This window comes from Nanorana parkeri, unplaced genomic scaffold (assembly GCF_000935625.1).
Source record: "Nanorana parkeri isolate BGI_ZX_2015 unplaced genomic scaffold, ASM93562v1 scaffold414, whole genome shotgun sequence".
In the NCBI taxonomy this organism is placed as follows: domain Eukaryota; kingdom Metazoa; phylum Chordata; class Amphibia; order Anura; family Dicroglossidae; genus Nanorana; species Nanorana parkeri.
In genome coordinates, this window is record NW_017306682.1 from 426,591 (window position 1) to 445,803 (window position 19,213).

The 19,213-nt window shown below is 42.3% G+C and overlaps 1 protein-coding gene across 1 annotated transcript in view; it reads right to left on the reverse strand.

Moving 5' to 3' along the window:
* The window catches only part of LOC108789647 (ovochymase-2-like), a 53,291-nt gene extending 35,150 nt beyond the window's left edge, over positions 1–18,141 (reverse strand). Inside the window, exons 1-10 of the mRNA XM_018559718.1 lie at positions 18,136–18,141; positions 17,382–17,500; positions 15,675–15,765; positions 14,820–14,911; positions 12,132–12,304; positions 10,438–10,533; positions 8,595–8,746; positions 4,973–5,168; positions 3,826–3,916; positions 1,561–1,694 (exon numbers count right to left, since the gene is read on the reverse strand). Of these exons, the coding sequence (XP_018415220.1) occupies positions 1,561–1,694; positions 3,826–3,916; positions 4,973–5,168; positions 8,595–8,746; positions 10,438–10,533; positions 12,132–12,304; positions 14,820–14,911; positions 15,675–15,765; positions 17,382–17,500; positions 18,136–18,141 (1,150 nt within the window). The remainder of the gene's footprint in view (positions 1–1,560; positions 1,695–3,825; positions 3,917–4,972; positions 5,169–8,594; positions 8,747–10,437; positions 10,534–12,131; positions 12,305–14,819; positions 14,912–15,674; positions 15,766–17,381; positions 17,501–18,135) is intronic.
* Between the last annotated feature and the right edge of the window lie 1,072 nt (positions 18,142–19,213).

Below are 19,213 nucleotides of genomic sequence, written 5' to 3' on the forward strand. Positions count from 1 at the left end.
TCGTTACACTAGGCTTTCCCAACCTGGCTCCAAAATCTTAATTCTGATTTCTGCTCTCTGTTCCTGCTCTGGCACTTGGACTCTGGCACCGGCTCTTGGACTAGCTAATACAAACCTTTGGTTTTGCTACCTCTACTGTTTACTACATGGTACTGTATCCTGGTATGATCCTCTAGCTCTTACCAAAGAGACCTGGGTAAAAGGCAAGTCTAACCTCAACCTTCTTTCATTTGACCCTCTAGTATTGATTTATCTTCTCTTGTTCAACCCCGTTTAAAGCAGGGACTCTGTTCAGACTAGGTAATTTAATGAATAAGAACCTGGGGAGCAATGGAGTACAAAGAGAGCTCATAAAGCCTTCCAGCAAAGCAGCTTCTTAAAGGTGAATTTCACTGCAGAAGTAATTATTAAGTCTGAATGAGTAACTGACCCTTACAAGATGATGAAGAAGATTAGGATATGGATGGACTAGAAGTATGAATGGAACAGTGCATAGTGCATCAGAAGATTCTAAAATAACTGTGATTGACGAATATGACATATAAGAGGTGTGTTCTTACAGAGTACTTGACGTGTTTTCTATTAAAAAGTGGAAATGTACTGCAGGGATTTTGTATTTTACGAAATTCCTTTTTGTATTTTTTCGTGAATTCTGTAGTCAGCATTGGACTGTAGTCAGCCTCATTGTACCTCAACAGGCGCGCAGGGTGTATTTTTTTCTGCCACATGTTATTTGAGCTTGCTCCAGCTGGATGTGCTAGAGACATATGATCTTGTGTTATGGATATCTGTTAGTCTGGCCATCCACTGGGCCTGGGCCACTTGCTGAGACATGCTGGGGGACTAAATAAATATCTGAGCCACTTCCTGTCCTGTAACTTCCCTCTGGGGCTTTTGCCATGTGAGGATATCAGCTTAGAGGCCAATCTCTCCTAAGCCTTGGGCCTAGGCACATGGAAAGATGCAGGGATATCCCCTCTTGGGAGGAAACCCTGCAGGTGTTTGCTGCTGGAAAAAAAAAAACATATAGACTATTGGAAGCAAACTGTGACTGCCTCTCACATATGAAGATGTGTTGAGAGACTGGTTGAATGGAAAGTTATATACAGAAACATTTTCAATGCTGTCCTAATTTGGAATCTAAAAGTGAGACTCCACTTGAACTTGAGTCATCAGGGTGTCTAATCTTTCAAGGGGTCCAGTCAGCACATTCTGTGATTTAAAGGTAGGTAACCATCAGAAGCTTAAAGAGAGACTTTAATCAAAGATCTAGAGAGATTGAGGCCTAGTCTAGAGCATGAGATACAGTGGGATATCCTGACCACACCTAAACCTCCTTCCTATATTGCTGATGCAATTAACCTTTTTCTATATTAAAGGTGAAGGCTTTTGTGACTTTTCTGTAAGTAAATGGAAAGATAAATATTCATGTGTAACTATTGAAGGTCAGTACAAATAATGCTACAGTAGCACAAAGCTATATATGCCCTTGGGAAATATCTAACTTTTAGCATTTTAAAATTGCGGTCACTTGTTGGATACGTACAGCATAAGACTCACCAATGACAGATCCATTTTCCAAATACACAGCTAGATAATCCATGTCACAAGAGTAATCAAATTCCAGGTCAAAGTGATCGAATGTGAGCAAAATGTGCTTTCCTTCAGGAACGGATATCGTCCATTTACACTTCCTGGGATAAAAAGTAGATTGCGATCACTATATGGGTCAGAAGACATTCGCATTATAAGGTAGGGAAATGTGAAAACAAAGTTTCCCTACTCTTTTGCCTCTACTCCCATAAGCTGAAGCAGCCCATCCTCCTCTCTATGCCTACTGAATTCTCACTGCCTAGGTCCGCCGCAATGTTTACATCCTTCCTCCCGCTTCTTCACCACATGTGCACAGTAGGATTCCATAAACGAGTAGACTCAATAACTATAGAGCTTAGCGGGAGTAGGCTGGGCTACTTCAGCTCTGGGGAGTGGGGGAAAAAGGAAAGGAAGCTTACCCTTAGGAATCAACCCAGGGTAAAGTCCTACAGTGAAGAAAGTAATAAAGGGGACACACCACCAGTCATTAGACTCCAAAGTAAAAGTTTTTTCATTCATAAACAGGATGACATGATGCCAAGCAGCCAACACATTCTGGGGGATGTCCACCTTATCAGGGCTTAAACTGCTGCATGTACGTAAAAGGCTGGAATATAATAAAATGAATCAAATGTCTTCTCTGTATTGATAAGAAGTAGCATTTGCCCGTGTATGGAAGTCAACTGTGTGTAGGGAAATCTATGCCTCATTGTACTGTCTTTATTTTTATACATAACTGGGTACATAGAAACATTGATATTTTCAACTTTTTGTTGGTAGAAATGGCAATTCTTACACTTGCCCCTGTAGCATAATGTGCTATGATAATTCTGCAATAGCCAAAACTTCCCAAATAGGACAGAGTTTCAAGGGAAGAAGCCTATATTAGTGATACAGGTTGACATACTTTATTTTTTCTGTCCCTTTCCCTTTAGGACATAATTAAACATATTGGGGCTCCATAGAAAAACATTGATGGGTCTCCTGGCTAACTCCCTCTGTAGTAGCTTGTGTCAGCTGTGACAATCTGTGTCATTGATTGTAGCATAAAGTATGACTAAATCAAAAACAGGCACCAGGAGACCTGTCAGCAAAGTCAGTACCAGGGCCATCTCTATAATGAGGTATCCTGAGGTGGCATCTTATTGGGTCACATTGGGGGGGTGGGGCAGCAGACACACCTTTCCATCCAGAGCATCCCAAATTGCTAAGAGCTGTTAGCAACCTGTGACGCTCTGGCCGGGATCCTGCCCAGCTCACTGACCTCACTGGTTAGCAGGAGCTGAGCGGGGCACTCTGGATGGCATCCCGCCGAGCTCCTGGCAACCATTGACATCAGTGAGCTGGGTGCGATGCCAGTCAGAGGTACCGTGCACTCCCCCCTTCCATGCACTGCATAGCAAACGTTGTAGGGACACGCCTGATCAGTACACTACAAAAGCCCAGTGCTGGGAATAAAAGTTATAGTTGTAATAGCAGAAATAATAAACATAAAAATGCTGTCCGATAAAGTTTTTTTAGATGAAGAGGGATTTTTGGCTACATTAGGCATACAGGGTTCATACAAGTCTGTGGCAGAAGTTCAGGGGGCAATAAATCTACACTGCTCAGACAGCTAAATGCTTCTTCCTGTACAGATGTGGATCTGAGACTAGTGACAGATCTGATGTCAGTCCTTCTATACTGAAAACATAACAGTTTAGTTTTCCTAACAGCCACCCTAATGGGACCCCTCCTAACCAAGGGGCCAAAGCAGCCACATGGGCTGCTATGGCTGTTGTCACTTTCTTTCTTGACTTTTACTTACTGGGATGTAAAGATAGTATTTCAATGCAATTGTTTAGGGATGTTCAGATACCAGTTCAGATACCAGTGCCGATACTTGGCATTTTCACACAAACCACCAGGGTTGCAGCGGTTGCAGCTGTGACTGGGCCCTGGCGCTCCACTACTGTACCTAAAATCATTAGTTTGTAGTGTCTTAAGAAAGCTGTCAAATGAAAATTAACAAAAATGTATCAGTAATTGGTATCTGTGAGTACTTGGATAAGTATCAGTACTTGTACCTGGTCTGGTTTGTACTTGGTCTAGTCTTGGAGCTGGAACATTATCAGTACTTGTACAAAGTACGATTATTGGTATCTGGACATCCCTACAATTGTTTAATCTAATTATTTAAGCAAGAATGTAATGTTCTAATAATAACTCTTTAATGAGGAAAAACATACTTACTCATTATTTAAATAATAGTTACTGGGCGGCTGGGGTAATTTTAAAGTTCCTGAAGTTCCCCTCAGGAGCTGATTTTTCCCACTGCAGCGTGCTGTGGGTGACAGGACAGAAGACTCAGCTGATCACATTGCTGGGGTCAATATTAAGCAATTCAATTGCAGTGTATACTTACCGAGAGCATTGCTCACGTTAAATCTATCTAGTAATAGGCAGAAAAGAGAAAAGTCATTAAAGGATGCTTCAATTGGTCATGAAATGAAAGTAAAAAGCACTGAAAGGCATATTTCCATATATCTAAGGTCCTTGGGACACATACAATGGGAAATAGACATGTACGAATCGTTTAGTTCCAAATTGAAATTCAGATGAAATTTCGGAAATTCGTAGATTCGGAGCATCCGAATTTCCGAAATATAACATATCCGAAATCATCCAAAAGTATCCGAATCCAAAATTTCGGATTTGGAACTAATTTCGTCCAAATCCTGTGCGTGCACTGTTAACATTAAAACAGATAAAAACAAATTAAGAAAATTATTTTAATGTCCCTTTAATAGTAAAGACAGCAACCAGAAATGACAAATGTGCCAATTCTGCTACCCCACCTCAAGTTGAATTTTCGGGAATTCGTCCGAATTCCGAATCCGAATCAGATCCGAATACGAATCCGATTCCCGAAACGAAACACATATAGGATCCGAATTCCAAAAACGAAATAAACAAAATCCGAAACGAAACAAATTTTTAGCCGCTGCACATGTCTAATGGGAAATACCAATAAAGGATCTAGACATATGATTTTTTTTTTTTAAACTAACCAGCTATGAAATAATACAAACATCAATGAAGCCATAATAATATAATAAAATATGTTCTGATGGCATGAATCAGGAGCCTGCTGGGCCCCTGCCACAGCTCTGCTCTCTGCACAGGTTGTATGCAGCCCAATGATAATGTCACTCTTTCTTTTACAATGTCTGGGCTTGCAAAGGCATTTGGTGCACATAAAGTGGATTTATATCCTTTGTGGCTAACGAAAAATATATTTAAATTAAAGTTTCTGTGCCTGAAGTTTAGCTTTAAATATTCATATGCAATGTAATACAAGTTCTCAGGTAAAGGCATACAAAAAAAGGATGGCAGTTACCTTGGCTGAGGTTTAGATTTAGCCATTCAAGCATTTTTTTAACATCTGTGAAGATCCCTGGTGACCCTCTCTTCTCTGGGAGCTGCAACAAATTGTTGGACCAACTGCGTGCACATCCCATGCCCCACGAAGTGACACCAACCAGAACCCACCTCCCGTGAATTCGGGGGCAGAGGAACGGACCCCCAGAGTCACCCTTAAAAAGAAATGACATAAAAACACTGTAACCCTTTGGCAATACTTGCTCAGTTTTGTCCTTAATATTTGAATTACTCTAATTTATCTTGGCCACATTTGAAATTAGACCCAAATCTGAATGATACATCTAAGATGAAGACTTACAAACATAAGATTTGCCAAATGTTGGTGATGCTTGGTGGGATCCTCCATATCACTTTACACCAGTCCCATTTTTTTGCACCCTGTCTTGCAGCCAATGGGCAGAAGAAGTTGTTAAAAACAACACCACCATGTGAAAACATTGATGTGGCTGCCTGTGAAATGAATGGCAAACGCACTCACCAATTCACAGCCAGCTTCAAAGCAAGATGCACGTGGAAAGGCTTTACACATACAAAAACAAACATTTCCCAGCACGCTCACCAGCTAGCCTGCAAAAAAAGTACACTGTCCAACTACTACGGTAAGCATAAAAACACAGGTTTTAGTTGCACAACTGTTGCAAAATATGTGGAAGACGCACAGCGTCATCAAGGCACCTCTGCATAGTGTGGTCCTAATTTTAATTTATAAGAGCCTCTATCTTGGAGCATATTTATTGCAAAGGATGAATTGGGTGTAGGTTCCAGTTGAATTTGGTGCCGGGACACACTGGGGGCTTCAGCTACCATTGTAATGTGCGGAGCTTCTGCTGTGTCCCTGTGCCTTTAAGGGGGTTGGGCTACCTTCTTGCCAACCTGCACCCAATTCATCCTTTGCTATATGCTCCAAGATGGAGGCTCTCATAGATTAGAGTTAGGACCGCACCATACAGGAGGAGCCTTAACGAGGCAGTGCGTTTTCCACATGTTTTGCAAAAGTTAGGCATTTAAAACCTCTGTTTTTAACCTTAGTAGTTGGACAGTGTACTTTTCTTTGCAGGCTGGCTGGTGAGTTTGCTGGAAAATGCTTGGTTTTGTACTTTGGCTACCTGCACACACAGATAAAAACATCTATGAGCTGTACAGAGCCATGCTGGTCTTCAAAGCCAACTTGAAGCTAAGATTAAGTCAGTTTAATACATTCCAGGTGCCTAAAAAAGATGTTCAATGCCTTAAAGGAGAATTATGAGGTGAGTGATTTTCACTCAGCCTCATAATCTGAGCCGACCTGTGACAATGAAACTGTCACAGGTCGGCTCAGTAGATCGGGAAGTGAGCGAACACATACCGGCGCTAGCTCACTTCTCGATCCTGTGCCGGCAGAGAGCCGTGACAGGGGAGGGACTGGATTCCCCCATCCCCTGTCCGATCCTCCTGCGCTGACTGGCGGAACTGACGGGGGAGGGGGCGGGTACAGCTGGCTCTGCCTCTAGATAGGCAGAGCCAGCTGTCACTCATGCAGCTGGGTGGATCCAGACATAATTGTAGGGATCCGTTCCGGCTGCGGCGTCTCAGCATACCGCGAGCTGTAGCTCGTGGTATACTGAGCTTTGGGTGACGGGAGGACGCTAGTTTGTGGCCTCCCGTTACCCTTAGGAGAACTATGGGGAAAAGCCCTAACCCCATAGTTCTCCTCTAATAGTTTATGTTCTTTCTAAAGGTGCTCATACACCTGACGATTACCGTACGATAATCGCGGGTGATCCCGCGATCGTACTATAATCGGCAGGTGTATGGGCAGCGTGCGACTTTCATCTTACGAGCATGCTAGAAAACCCGCCGAAAATCGTACGATTTTCGGCGGGTTGGTAGCGCGATCTCAAGACGAAAGCCGCATGGGCCGTGTGCGCAAGTGCACACTGCCCGCCCAGCATTGCAATCATCCGCAAGCCCTCCAGTGAGCGTGGAAGGCTTGCGATGATCGCAAGTACGATCTGCCTGTCCAAGATGGGCAGGTCGTACGAAATTGTAATCACCTTACAACCATCGCACAACGAAAGCCACGGCCTAAGTAGAAACACCTGTCCCTGCCAGCAGCTGGTGGCTTTCTGGGGAAGCAGTGGTCTCATTGCAGAGGTTTGACATGATAGCTGTGCTGTTGGCAAAGCTCATGCTCCCCGCTGATTGGAGAACTCTAGATATCACTCTACAGAGAGATCACTGCTTCCACTGCTTCTCTGCAGCAGGCTCAGGCTGTGGCTGTTTAGAAAGAAAACAAACTGTAAGGCATTGAACACTTTTTGTTTTGAGGCACTATGGATCTGTTTAGCTAATTTAAATTGAAAGTTCAATTGGGCTTTAAACTCAATAGCATGCACTCAGCACTGTATGGAGGTTTTGCCATGAATGTTGACCCCCTTTTTTTTTACCAGTCTCCTAGGTCAGACCTCTCCACTAGCACTATGAAATAAAATTGTAATTAAAGAACCCTTCCATTAGATTTGCTGTTGGGACATTGGGCAAGAATAAAATGGGCTATTACTGATGTTTAATTAAAGTATTACCTGCACAATCTAAACCTTACCAAAGCGTTCTGAGGTCTTCCAGAATTATTTTAAAGCAAGCTGCAATGGCAGTAAAACAATGCACTTTTAAACTATGTTAGGGTGCTGTGGATGTTGTCATTGGGCATGCTAAGCTGCTCAAATTAAAACAAAAAAATAATTACACATCCATTTTCATCTTAATTGTTAAATAATAATTAGATGTATTTATTAATTAGATTAAGAATGTTTTTACTGTTAACTGTGCTTTCCCAATGTAGGGATGGTTGTAAATGTGGCAGTATCAAGAACTTGTGCAACAATATCAAGCAAGGTATTATCAGCAGAATGATTCCTTGCAACAAAGGATCATCAGCAGAATGATTCATTGTAGAAAACTAGTGGACAGTCACATTGTCAACTTTGTGGATTTATTTCATAGTCATAGCAGGATCTGAGATTGACAGTTCCACCTCCTCCTCATTTGACTGCTTATTAGTTGACTTCCTGATAGCAGAGAAGGCACTCATTGCATGGGTCAATAGGCATGTTATTCAAATAACATAGTGCACAGCATTACGGGTGCATCCTATCACTGTAACAAGGATACTCTTATTTGGTCAATATAAAGGGCCCTTTACCAGATCACATAATGCTGGAAATATATGGATTTATAATTCAACTGATTGCAGATTATGATTAGATGGATTGCAGAGTGACTCTCTGATAAATACCCATGTTCAACCTGCTTTTCCTTGACCCCTTACAGAACAATGACAGCCACAGGAGGACATTTATCAAGCACATTTTTGACACAGTTGCAAACCAAGTTGCCTCTTATTCAGCAAAATCCCTGGGACAGTTTTCTTGCATGTTCCCAGGTAGCCAAAACCAACAGTTTGCAAAGGTCTACCATACCAATAGAAGACCTCCAACCATTGTGATAGCGCTGATAATGTTATGGCTGCTTCTGGGACTTGCCAGTGTAAGATGTGTGGACATGTCAATGATTAACAAAATGGCATTCAAAATTAAAACCTGGCATGCATCTTTTCCTCCCTCTGGAAATCCGGCACATACTGCAGTTTGAAATGTTGCACGTGGACCCAAAGTTTGCATCGTACGCATACATGCCTCTTGTTCTACAATGGGCAGTGTCACCTGTTGTAAAATCTTAGCTACTGGACCATCTGGAAGATCAGAAAATAAAGAAACATAAAATATCTCCCTCTACAGGCCTGGAATGTAAAGGAAAACTGTACAGTTGTGGCTTGGGTTTGCAAATATTTTGCTAAATTGGAACACTTCTGACAATCAGAAGGTTCAGATCAGAGGTATAAATGGGATTTCAGAGCACTGGAAGATATACAGAGATTTTACAGCATTTTGGAAACACCGTAGAACCTCTTTACAGAACATATTTGCTTGTCTCATTTCCATCACAGACAAAAAAAATTAGGGGTTTTACCCCTTATTGCTGAGCAGTCTAAACATCTATGGCTGCCCTTTTTCTGCTTTTAGGCCATAGCAAGCACCCTCAGCCTTCCCCTATTACACATTTTATTCAAGACTAGTAGTCTGGAAGCATGTAGGCTTTGGCACAATCAACCACCTGCAACACTAGCAATTAGGTTGACTGTTATTACACGAGGATAAGAGCCAATTAACCAGACAAGAGATGTTTTTTGTCTGCTCAATATGTGGTGCAAGTGTTCAGGATGAGTAGAGTGATTTTGCTATCAATTTTGATTGCGAGATTTCTTCACACTTACCATGCAGGCTTCTTAGATGAAATCAGCTTACAAAAAGATCACATGGTTCATCAACAAAGCCATATGATCACCATATCAGTGCTGCCATGGTGACCACAGGACATGTTTTATCAACAAAGTGGTACTGCCATTGCATTTCTGTGTTAGTGCATTTGATGTGCATCTAGAAAAATAATACTTTTCTTGAAGAAGACAGCAACAAGTTAAAATATATGATGATGATGAGGATGATGATAATAATAATAATGAAAATTTGAAAACAAAAGATTTTTTTTCCATTTGTATGTAAGGTTAAGGTTAGGATCTTTCATTCCTCAATATCTAATGTTATGTTTTGAGCTAATGAGGAGCCATATTTTGGCATAAGGAAAGGACTATGACAGTTGGAAAGAAGCTTACATAACACACATTAGCCATATAAAACCCATTGCATCCTGAAAACCACTTTCCTCGGCCCTATCCATGGCAGCATATCCTTGCCAAGGATTCGTGCACCACCTCCTTCAGAGGGGAGGCTACCTGGGCGCCCTCACTCCCATGGTCCCGAGGGATAACTCCAAGGCAGCTAGTGCAGACCAGTCATTCTTCTGAATCACACCGCTACAGAGAGAAACATCGCTCTCCTTCAAGAAAGAGTTCAGCAAAACACCATCATTCATCCTCTTCTCCTGAGCCCTCATAAAGACCTAAGAGAAATTCTTGTTGGGCATGTGGCAGTGTCCGGTTAACCATAAAACTGTCCTGTGCTAGCTGCCTTGGAGATATCTCTAGGGACTATGAGAGTGAGGGAACCCAGATAGCCTCACTTCTGATGGAGGTGATGCACGAATCCTTGGCAAGGGTATGCTGCCATGGATAGGCACCAGGAAAGGAAAATTACAGGTATGTATGATACAATTTTCTGTTTTCTTTCACCTTCTTAATTGAATGTCCCAATATTTTGCCAAAACTTTGGTAGTTTTCCCCATCCCTAGTTTTTCTCAATGCTAGTGATCAACCTTAATGGTGATTTTACAGAAGGAAGTCAGATTAGGAAGGGAAAAGTTGCCTGGGCAAGCCCATAAATAAAACTCATCCTTGGTCAACCTATTATATCAGAAGTCTCTCACGTTCCAACGTGCGTCCCCATCCAAGTGCAACACACAGATAACCTGGTGGAAAAATTTCATCTGGGCTTGGCAAGCAAGCTGGTTGGATTTTACCATCTGCAAATACAGAAATATTCAATTTACAACATTTCCAAGGTCTGTTATTTTGCCATAAATATCAAGCAAAGCATGAAAAAATAGAAGAAAGTAGAATAAGGAAATATGGAGATATTTAAAGTAATGAGATATACAGTACACAACCAATCTAGTTTTGTGCCTTTTTAAAAATATTTTTAGCAAATCAAACCCACGGGGCTTCTTTTTTGTATAGCTGAGAATGTGTTAAATAATTTTTCATTTGCTGCTGACGTTCTGTAGATCTAATCACTATTGGGGATGATCTTACCTTACCTTGCATAAAAAAAAAAAAATCTTAAGACACAGTTATAAAACACTAGGGCATGCTTTACAAATGTTCCATCTGCTTCTCTTGCTTTGGGACTATAAAGCAAGTGAACCCCATTCATTAAAGTTACACTTAACTCAGGAGCTAAATCTAAAAAATCGCATTCAAGTACCTTAACTATTAATAAAAATGTATCTTATATGTGAATCATTCAGCTGTAGTTCCTCAAATCATCTCTGAATTGGTGCTGACATTGTCCTTCCTTCTGGAGGGGGGCTACTTTTGTTTTCCATGGTCCTTTGTGTGTGTTGTAAAGTAGTCACCGCTTCAAGCTCACTCCCGGTCTACCAGTTTGTATTGACATTCTAGTCTATCTACTTTTGTTTCCCATGGTCCGTGTGTGTTGTAAAGTAGTCACCACTCCAATATCTCTCCCATGATGGACTACAATCTCATGCTTAGTTTACTAATTTGTATTGAGATTGTAGTCCATCACAGGAGCGACTACTTTGCAACACACACAGGGACCATGGGGAACAAAAGTAGCCCCCCTCCAGAAAGAAGGACAGTGTCAGCACCAAGTCAGAGATGATTTGAGGATCTACAGCCCAGTGAGCAGTGGCGTAACAATCACCATAGCGACCCAGGTGGCCGATATGGGGCCCGGGCACAGGGGGGCCCGGACAGGGCATCCCTCTGATGCCGTGCGGGCTGCCTGATGCATCCGAATTCCGAATTGCAGATATAACGAATGCAAACGAATCCGAATTTCCGATTCGTTTTTTAAACGAACTTTCGTTTTTTTAAACGAACTTTCGGTTTTTTTAAACGAACGTTCGTTTTTTTAAACGAACTTTCGGTTTTTTTAAACGAACGTTCGTTTTTTTAAACGAACTTTCGTTTTTTTAAACAAACTTTCGTTTTTTTAAACAAACTTTCGTTTTTTTAAACGAAGTTTCGTTATTTGGACTAACTTTCGTTGCAGCAAAGTGACATTTGAAAACAAAAAAAAATGTTTTCCTCTTAAATGTCACTTTGCTGCAACGAACGAACGAAACGAAATTTTGTACGGATTACCGCTAACGAATTTCGTCCAAATCCGAGTTCCGAAACGAATTGACTTTCGGACCCGATTTCCGAAAAACAAAATAAAGCAAAATCCGAATCAAAACAAATTTTTTGCTGGTGCACATGTCTAATGTTATGTACCTAGAAGCTTGTAGTAGAAAAAAAGCCAGTGCTACTTTATTTCATCTCTTTTCTATCGTACATTTTGATAAGAACATCTTATTTGAGGAACATCTCTTACCAAATTTTATGTTCTCATTCAGCACTAAAATGGCGATGTCATAGTTGATTGGCTGGCTTTGGAGAAAGTTGGGGTGTATAATCACTTCAAGTATGGAGAAAACCATCTCAGAATCTTCTTTGACATTGAAATCATGGTCTCCAATGCATACCTTAAAGAGACCTGTAATGTTCCTGTGAAGATAAAGAAATCACCTAGCCAATTCCAGACAAGATATGGAAACTAGTGGACAGGACAGAGCTGTCCAAGGGTAACATGTTAAATAAAACGTTGTGATTAAAGTGAGTACAAGGTAAATCATCTTGATAGTACATTGCCATCAATTGTACAGCCTGAGCTGGAAAAGTATTACGCAGTGGTTCACTCGCTTTTAATTAAAAAAAACAATTGACAGAGCTGTCCACAGGGCAGGTAACGGCAAGGCACGATCCCTATGCCATACTAATAAATGTGACTAAATCATAGGAATATAGTTATGGGGAAACTTTGTGTAAACAAGCAAGACTAGTCGGATCAAGACCTAGGCTCTTTGACAGCTACTGACTTTTGCCTGATACAATACTACCATCTAGAGGTTAAAAAAGTGAGATACATCTTGCATAGGGTCTCGTGCAAGTCTTGAGGGGCACCGCCCGCATGTGGGCTGCCAATTGTTCTAACAAACGTAAGTAGCTAAAAGCGAGTTGAGGACTTCACACATGGAACTCTGACCAAGAGATGGGCGTTAGGGGACTTCATAATGGAACTCCACTGACCAAGAGAGCACATCACCATGCTAAGAAGGGATTCGTATGGGATGGCTTTCTTGTTAATGAGGAAGACGGGTGGCAAGTCCTTACACGCTGCACGGCTTTCCGGCTAATCACAAAGCCAGGTTACGAGTCATTACACGCCACCTGGCTTCCTGAATGGGTCTTCCGGTACTCTGTAATTGGTATCGGCGAGTACCGAAAAGAAAATTATCGGTACCCGTACTCTGTACCAAAATACCGGTATCGGTGCATCCCTCATAAAAATACAGCCTGGCCAAAAAATGTCACACACCCTAATATTTTGCTGGACCGCTTTTAGCTTTGATTACGACACACATTCACTGTGGCATTATTTCGATAAGCTTATGCAATGTCACAATATTTATTTCCATCCAGAGTTGCACTTATTCTTCACCAAGATCTTGTAGTGATGATGGGAGAGTTGGACCACTGTGTAAAGTCTTCTCCAGCACATCCCAAAGATTCTCAATGGGGTTGAGGTCTGGACTCTGTGGTGGCCAATCCATGTGTGAAAATGATGTCTCATGCCCCCTGAACCACTCTGTCATAATTTGAGCCCGATAAGTCCTGACATTGCCATCTTGGAATATGCCCAATGTGCCATCAGAGAAGGAAAAATCCATTGATGGAAAAATCTGGTCATTCAGTACATTCAAGTAGGCAGCTGACCTCACTTTTTGGGGACCTAATGTTGCTAAACCTAGACCTATTATCCAGTGGGAGACTCTTTCACATTTGCTTAGCTAAATCCAGGTGGTGACTTTTTTTTTTGGACAGGCAGTGTATATCTTGTGCAATACCTCCCACGTTACATAGAATGTCCTTGCTGAGTTCAAGAGAAGATTTTAGGAACATATTAACAATATAACAAGTGGTTATAAACAGCATCATGTCTCACTCCAGTTTTTACTAGATAGAATCCAGGCACACTGGAGAACATCTAATGTGAAAAGAGAATTATCTTTAAAAAAATGTCTAAGCTTAAAAATGAATAACACTTATTGAAATGAAAAGAAGATTAAGGACCTGTGTTGATGGCCTTTTGTTTGCTTCACGTGGGTTTTGCATTCTTATGCAATGCTATGGGAATGCAAAACCCTGTTAAAGTAGGTCAAAGTCAGATCAGAAACAGGTCAAATGCAGATCAAATGTCTCTGTCAATGTATTCTTAATCATTTTAGAAGCATCTCAAACTGATGTGAAACTGATCTCATTGACACAAGCCCAAAGCCTGTTGACACAGGCTTCAATACTCACCAGTCCCACTGTTAGTGACTCCAGGCTTCGTTCTCTTGCAGAGCTACACCTGTTAAAGAACCTTCAAGCACTGACACTTCCGGGTGTGTGGCATGCCTGCTTCCGCCACTCAACCAACGGCCACTACATTACTACTGTGTCCTTGCGATCTCTCACTGCTGTCCAAGTTCTGGACTTCCATGAAATTCAGGCGAGCCTGAGAAACATGGGGGATGGCTGGAGGGGGCATTACTTTCACTGCCACCTAGAAGTGATCAAGCGATCTCCCACTGCTCAGGCAGCAATCAGGTATTTAAGGGAACTCTTACTGCTTCCATCCTGAGAATGTTTTTAGTTGTCCTGGGCTCCCATGAAATTCAGGTGAGCCTGTTAAATATAGGAAGTGGGTTCAGGAAAGGGGCACCACCTTCACTGCTATGTAGAAGTGATTGAGCAATCTAGGGCAGAGATAGGGAGATCAAGCTGAGAACATTTTTAAATGGCCCAGGCTCACCGGAAATTTGTGGGGACTCAGGACATCCAAACATGTGCAAGATAGGGGTTCATAGACGAGGCACTACCTTCAACGCAACTTAGAAGTGGCCAGGCAGTACTAAGTACACAAACAACAATCTTAATTATGTATGTGCATACTTACACATAGAATATATAGTCTTACTTGTCAGTAACGCAGTGAGCAGCTGTTATAACATGCCTCTCGCTAACAAGGGCTCCTCCACAAACATGTTTCGATTTTCTTGTTATAGATACCTGAGCAAAATTTTAAGAAATAGAATTAATACATAATGAAAATAGTTCTAATTCATAGAAATTAGTACTTTTTTTATAGTTACTAGGGATGTTTAGATACCAGTTCAGATACCAGTGCCGATACTTGGCATTTTTATGAGAACTACCGGGGTTGCAGCGGTTGCAGCTGGGACCTGGCTCTGGCGCTCCACCACTGTCCTGAAATCATTAGTCTGTATTGTTTTAGAAAAACTGTCACATGACAATAAACAAAAATGTATCAGTACTCGTACTTGTATCTGTGAGGACTTGGGCAAGTATCAGTACTTGTACTTGCAAAAATCAAAGCATCTCTTTATAGATGTTTATAAAAACAAAATCATACAATAATACAGAGATGTACAAATCCCAGGAGCTCCGTGTGCTCCTTACACACAGCTGCCTCCTAACTTTTGAATTTTTCTCTAGTCGAGTCTTGGAGCTGGAAAAGTATCTGTACATGAGTACGGTACTTGGTATCGGTGCATCCATAATAGTTACATATGTTCAGTAGAGACATATGTCCACTCACTCAATGTTTTGCTGGAAGGGATGTTGGTGCTGGGGGAATTCTTGCTTGGGAGTGGGGAATATTTGTGTTGGGGAAATGTCTACAGCCGAGTGATACACAAATAAGATACATTTTTGTTAATATTTAGGGTACTTGAATGTATTTTTAAGATTTAACTCCTGAGTTTAGTGTCACTATAAGAATACTTGTACGGAGCACAGAGCATGAACTTACTATCCAGGGGTAATCATGTTCCTTTGCTGTTGTCCCACCGACAATTCTTGAGAGAAGACTGTAGTTATTCACTGAAGGCCGCTCTCCGCACCTGGAGGCTAAATTGACATTTGATGTAGGTTTACAGGGTATACCTGACCGAGAAAAAAAGCCAACATGTCTCCTGCATTGGAAGGCCATTCATAATGATACCAATTAGAAGGGGTTTTTATGCAATGCCATGAAGTACTGCGCTGCCTTTGTAAGGTGGACGTGTACTCAAAATTTAGTTTGGCTGTGTAACAGAGGTTCATTAGCATAGTATTGTAACAAAGATTAATTAGCATAGTATTGTGTGACAAAGCAAATCATAAAAAATTAGCTTTTACTAAGCATATCATCCCCATTTAGAAGCACTTTGTCACCCGGTACCCACCTGGAGTGGGTACCGCGGTGACACCCCGCCATGATGTCATTGCGCATGCGCAGAGGCGGCTCTAGACTTTGTGAGGCCTTAGGCGAAACTCAAAACGTGAAGCCCCCCACTTATACCCATAATGAAAGAAAATGCAAACAATAATTAAAAATGAACGGTATAAATTGCATATTTTAAGACTAGCATTTAATCCCAGCAGCCAGGAATTTACAGCTGCTAGAGCTAAAATTTTATTTCTGACTAATAACTATATACACAACCCTAACCCTATGGAAGTAACGCACAGAGGGCAGAGGGCAGATGTAAGGAACGCAGAAAGTGCAGAGGTCAGATGTAAGGAGCGCGCAGAGGTCAGATGTAAGAAACGCACAGAGTGCAGAGGTCAGATGTAAGGCACGCACAAAGTGCAGAGGTCAGAAGTAAGGAACGTACAGAGTGCAGAGGTCAGAAGTAAGGAACGTACAGAGTGCAGAGGTCAGAAGTAAGGAACGCACAGAGTGCAGAGGTCAGATGTAAGGAACGCACAGAGTGCAGCGGTCAGGTGTAAGGAACGCACAGAGTGCAGCGGTCAGATGTAAGGAATGCACAGAGTGCAGCGGTCAGATGTAAGGAACTCACAGAGTGCAGATGTGAGATGTCAGGAACTCACAGAGTGCAGATGTCAGATGTAAGGAACGCACAGAGTGCAGAGGTCAGATGTAAGGAACGCACAGAGTGCAGAGGTCAGAAGTAAGGAACGTAGAGAGTGCAGAGGTCAGAAGTAAGGAACGCACAGAGTGTAGAGGTCAGATGTAAGGAACGCACAGAGTGTAGAGGTCAGATGTAAGGAACGCACAGAGTACAGAGGTCAGATGTAAGGAACGCACAGAGTGCAGCGGTCAGATGTAAGGAACGCACAGAGTGCAGCGGTCAGATGTAAGGAACGCGCAGAGGTCAGATGTAAGGAACGCACAGAGTGCAGAGGTCAGAAGTAAGGAACGTACAGAGTGCAGCGGTCAGAAGTAAGGAACGTACAGAGTGCAGAGGTCAGAAGTAAGGAACGTACAGAGTGCAGCGGTCAGAAGTAAGGAATTTCAAAGATTGAATGCACTGGAACGCATTCTAATGCACTCTTTATGGTGGGACTGGGCCCTGACAACAATGACAACAGAATTTAAAAAAAAGAATGATCTTTTTTTTTTTTCCAGCATGCATTTTTTATTTTAAAAGAGGGGTGCTTCATTAACCTGAACTCTATGCACCCGCTGCTCCTGTTTCAGGGGTTAACTCCCTGTGTCCCAGACCTTCTTCACCTTCCACGTGTATGAGCCTTCTCCTTGCTCTCCTCCAACTCGGATGCCACTGCTGGCTGTTGGAGGAGCGGGAGCCTCTGCGTGTCTATGGCACCCCGGACGCTCTCTCTCCACTCTCTCTGCAGGGAAGCAGAGGCAAAGCTAGACATTACACCACCCGGAAGGCTCAGAGTTGCTCCCCCTCAGGAAAAAGTTCTCCATCCAAACGGGGGCCGGCGTCCTTCCTCACTCAACAATTTGTTACCAGTTATACAGTAAGGTGCACACGAAATGGGCTTTGAACAGTAGAACAGTAGAAAGGCATCATGGCACACTCACAAACCAGCATGTAAAACAACTTGTCTCACCACTAAGGACAATGACAGAGGTTTGGATACACGTCTTCTGCAAAGGATGTGTAAGCCGCACTGCCGCGCCAAGGCAAGTGTGACAGGCCTGCACCCAATTTGATATCTTCTGCCCCATGTGCTCCAAGATGGACACTCTCATAGTTTAGAGTTAGGACCGCACTAGAAGAGGTGCCTACACATCCTTTGCAGGATGTATCCAAACCTCTGTCATTGTCCTTAGTGGTGAGACAAGTTGTTTTACATGCTGGTTTGTGAGTGTGCCATGATGCCTTTCTACTGTTCTACGGCGTCCTTCCTCATCCCCACAGAGGCGAAGCTCTCTGGGCTTGCTTCTATTTTCCCGGCGGTGCCCCATATAATCTGTCATGGAGGAAAGATTTGAATAAAGTGATTTCAAACCTCACCTCCATGGTCGATCAGGAGGGCACCACCGCACCAAAAGAAAAGAGCATAGAAACGGATCTAAAGACACTGATCCACCACAGAGGTTCATTATGCAGCAATACATTATACAGCAATGCAGAATACCAACCGCTAAAGAGGACTACAAATCCCAGCAATACATTCTACAGCAATGCAGAATAATATGAAGCTTCATAGTCTGTGTTGCTCCGGGGTAGCGGCCCGATGCCAGTAATAATGCAGAGGTCAATAGTGTAATGCAGTGTGCAGTAGTGTAATGCAGAAATCAGCGGTGTGACGCACAGTACAGAGGTCAGGGTGTAACGCACAGTACAGAGGTCAGCAATGTGGTGCAAGGTACAGAGGTCAGTGGTGTGACGCACAGTGCAGAGTCCAGCGGTGTGACGCACAGTGCAGAGGTCAGTTTGGTAGTAAAGAACGCAAAGATCAAAAGTACAGAACGCACAGTTTGGTAATAAAAAACGCACAGATCAATAGTACAGAACGCAGAGATCAATAGTACAGAACGCATAGAACGCAGAGATCAATAGTACAGAACGCATAGAACGCAGAGATCAATATTACAAAACCAAGAGATCAATAGTACAGAACGCTGAGATTAATAGTACAGAACGCACAGTTTGGTAGTCAAGAACGCAGAGATCAATAGTACAGAACGCAGAGAACGCAGAGATCAATAGTACAGAACGCAGAGATCAATAGTACAGAACGCAGAGGTCAATAGTACAGAACGCAGAGATCAATAGTACAGAACGCAGAGATCAATAGTACAGAACGCATAGAACGCAGAGATCAATAGTACAGAACACAGAGAACGCAGAGATCAATATTACAGAACCCAGAGATCAATAGTACAGAACGCAGAGATTAATAGTACAGAACGCACAGTTTGATTGTCAAGAACGCAGAGATCAATAGTACAGAACGCAGAGATCAATAGTACAGAACGCAGAGATCAATAGTACAGAACGCAGAGATCAATAGTATGGAACGCAGAGGTCAATAGTACAGAACGCAGAGAACACAGAGATCAATAGTACAGAACGCAGAGATCAATAG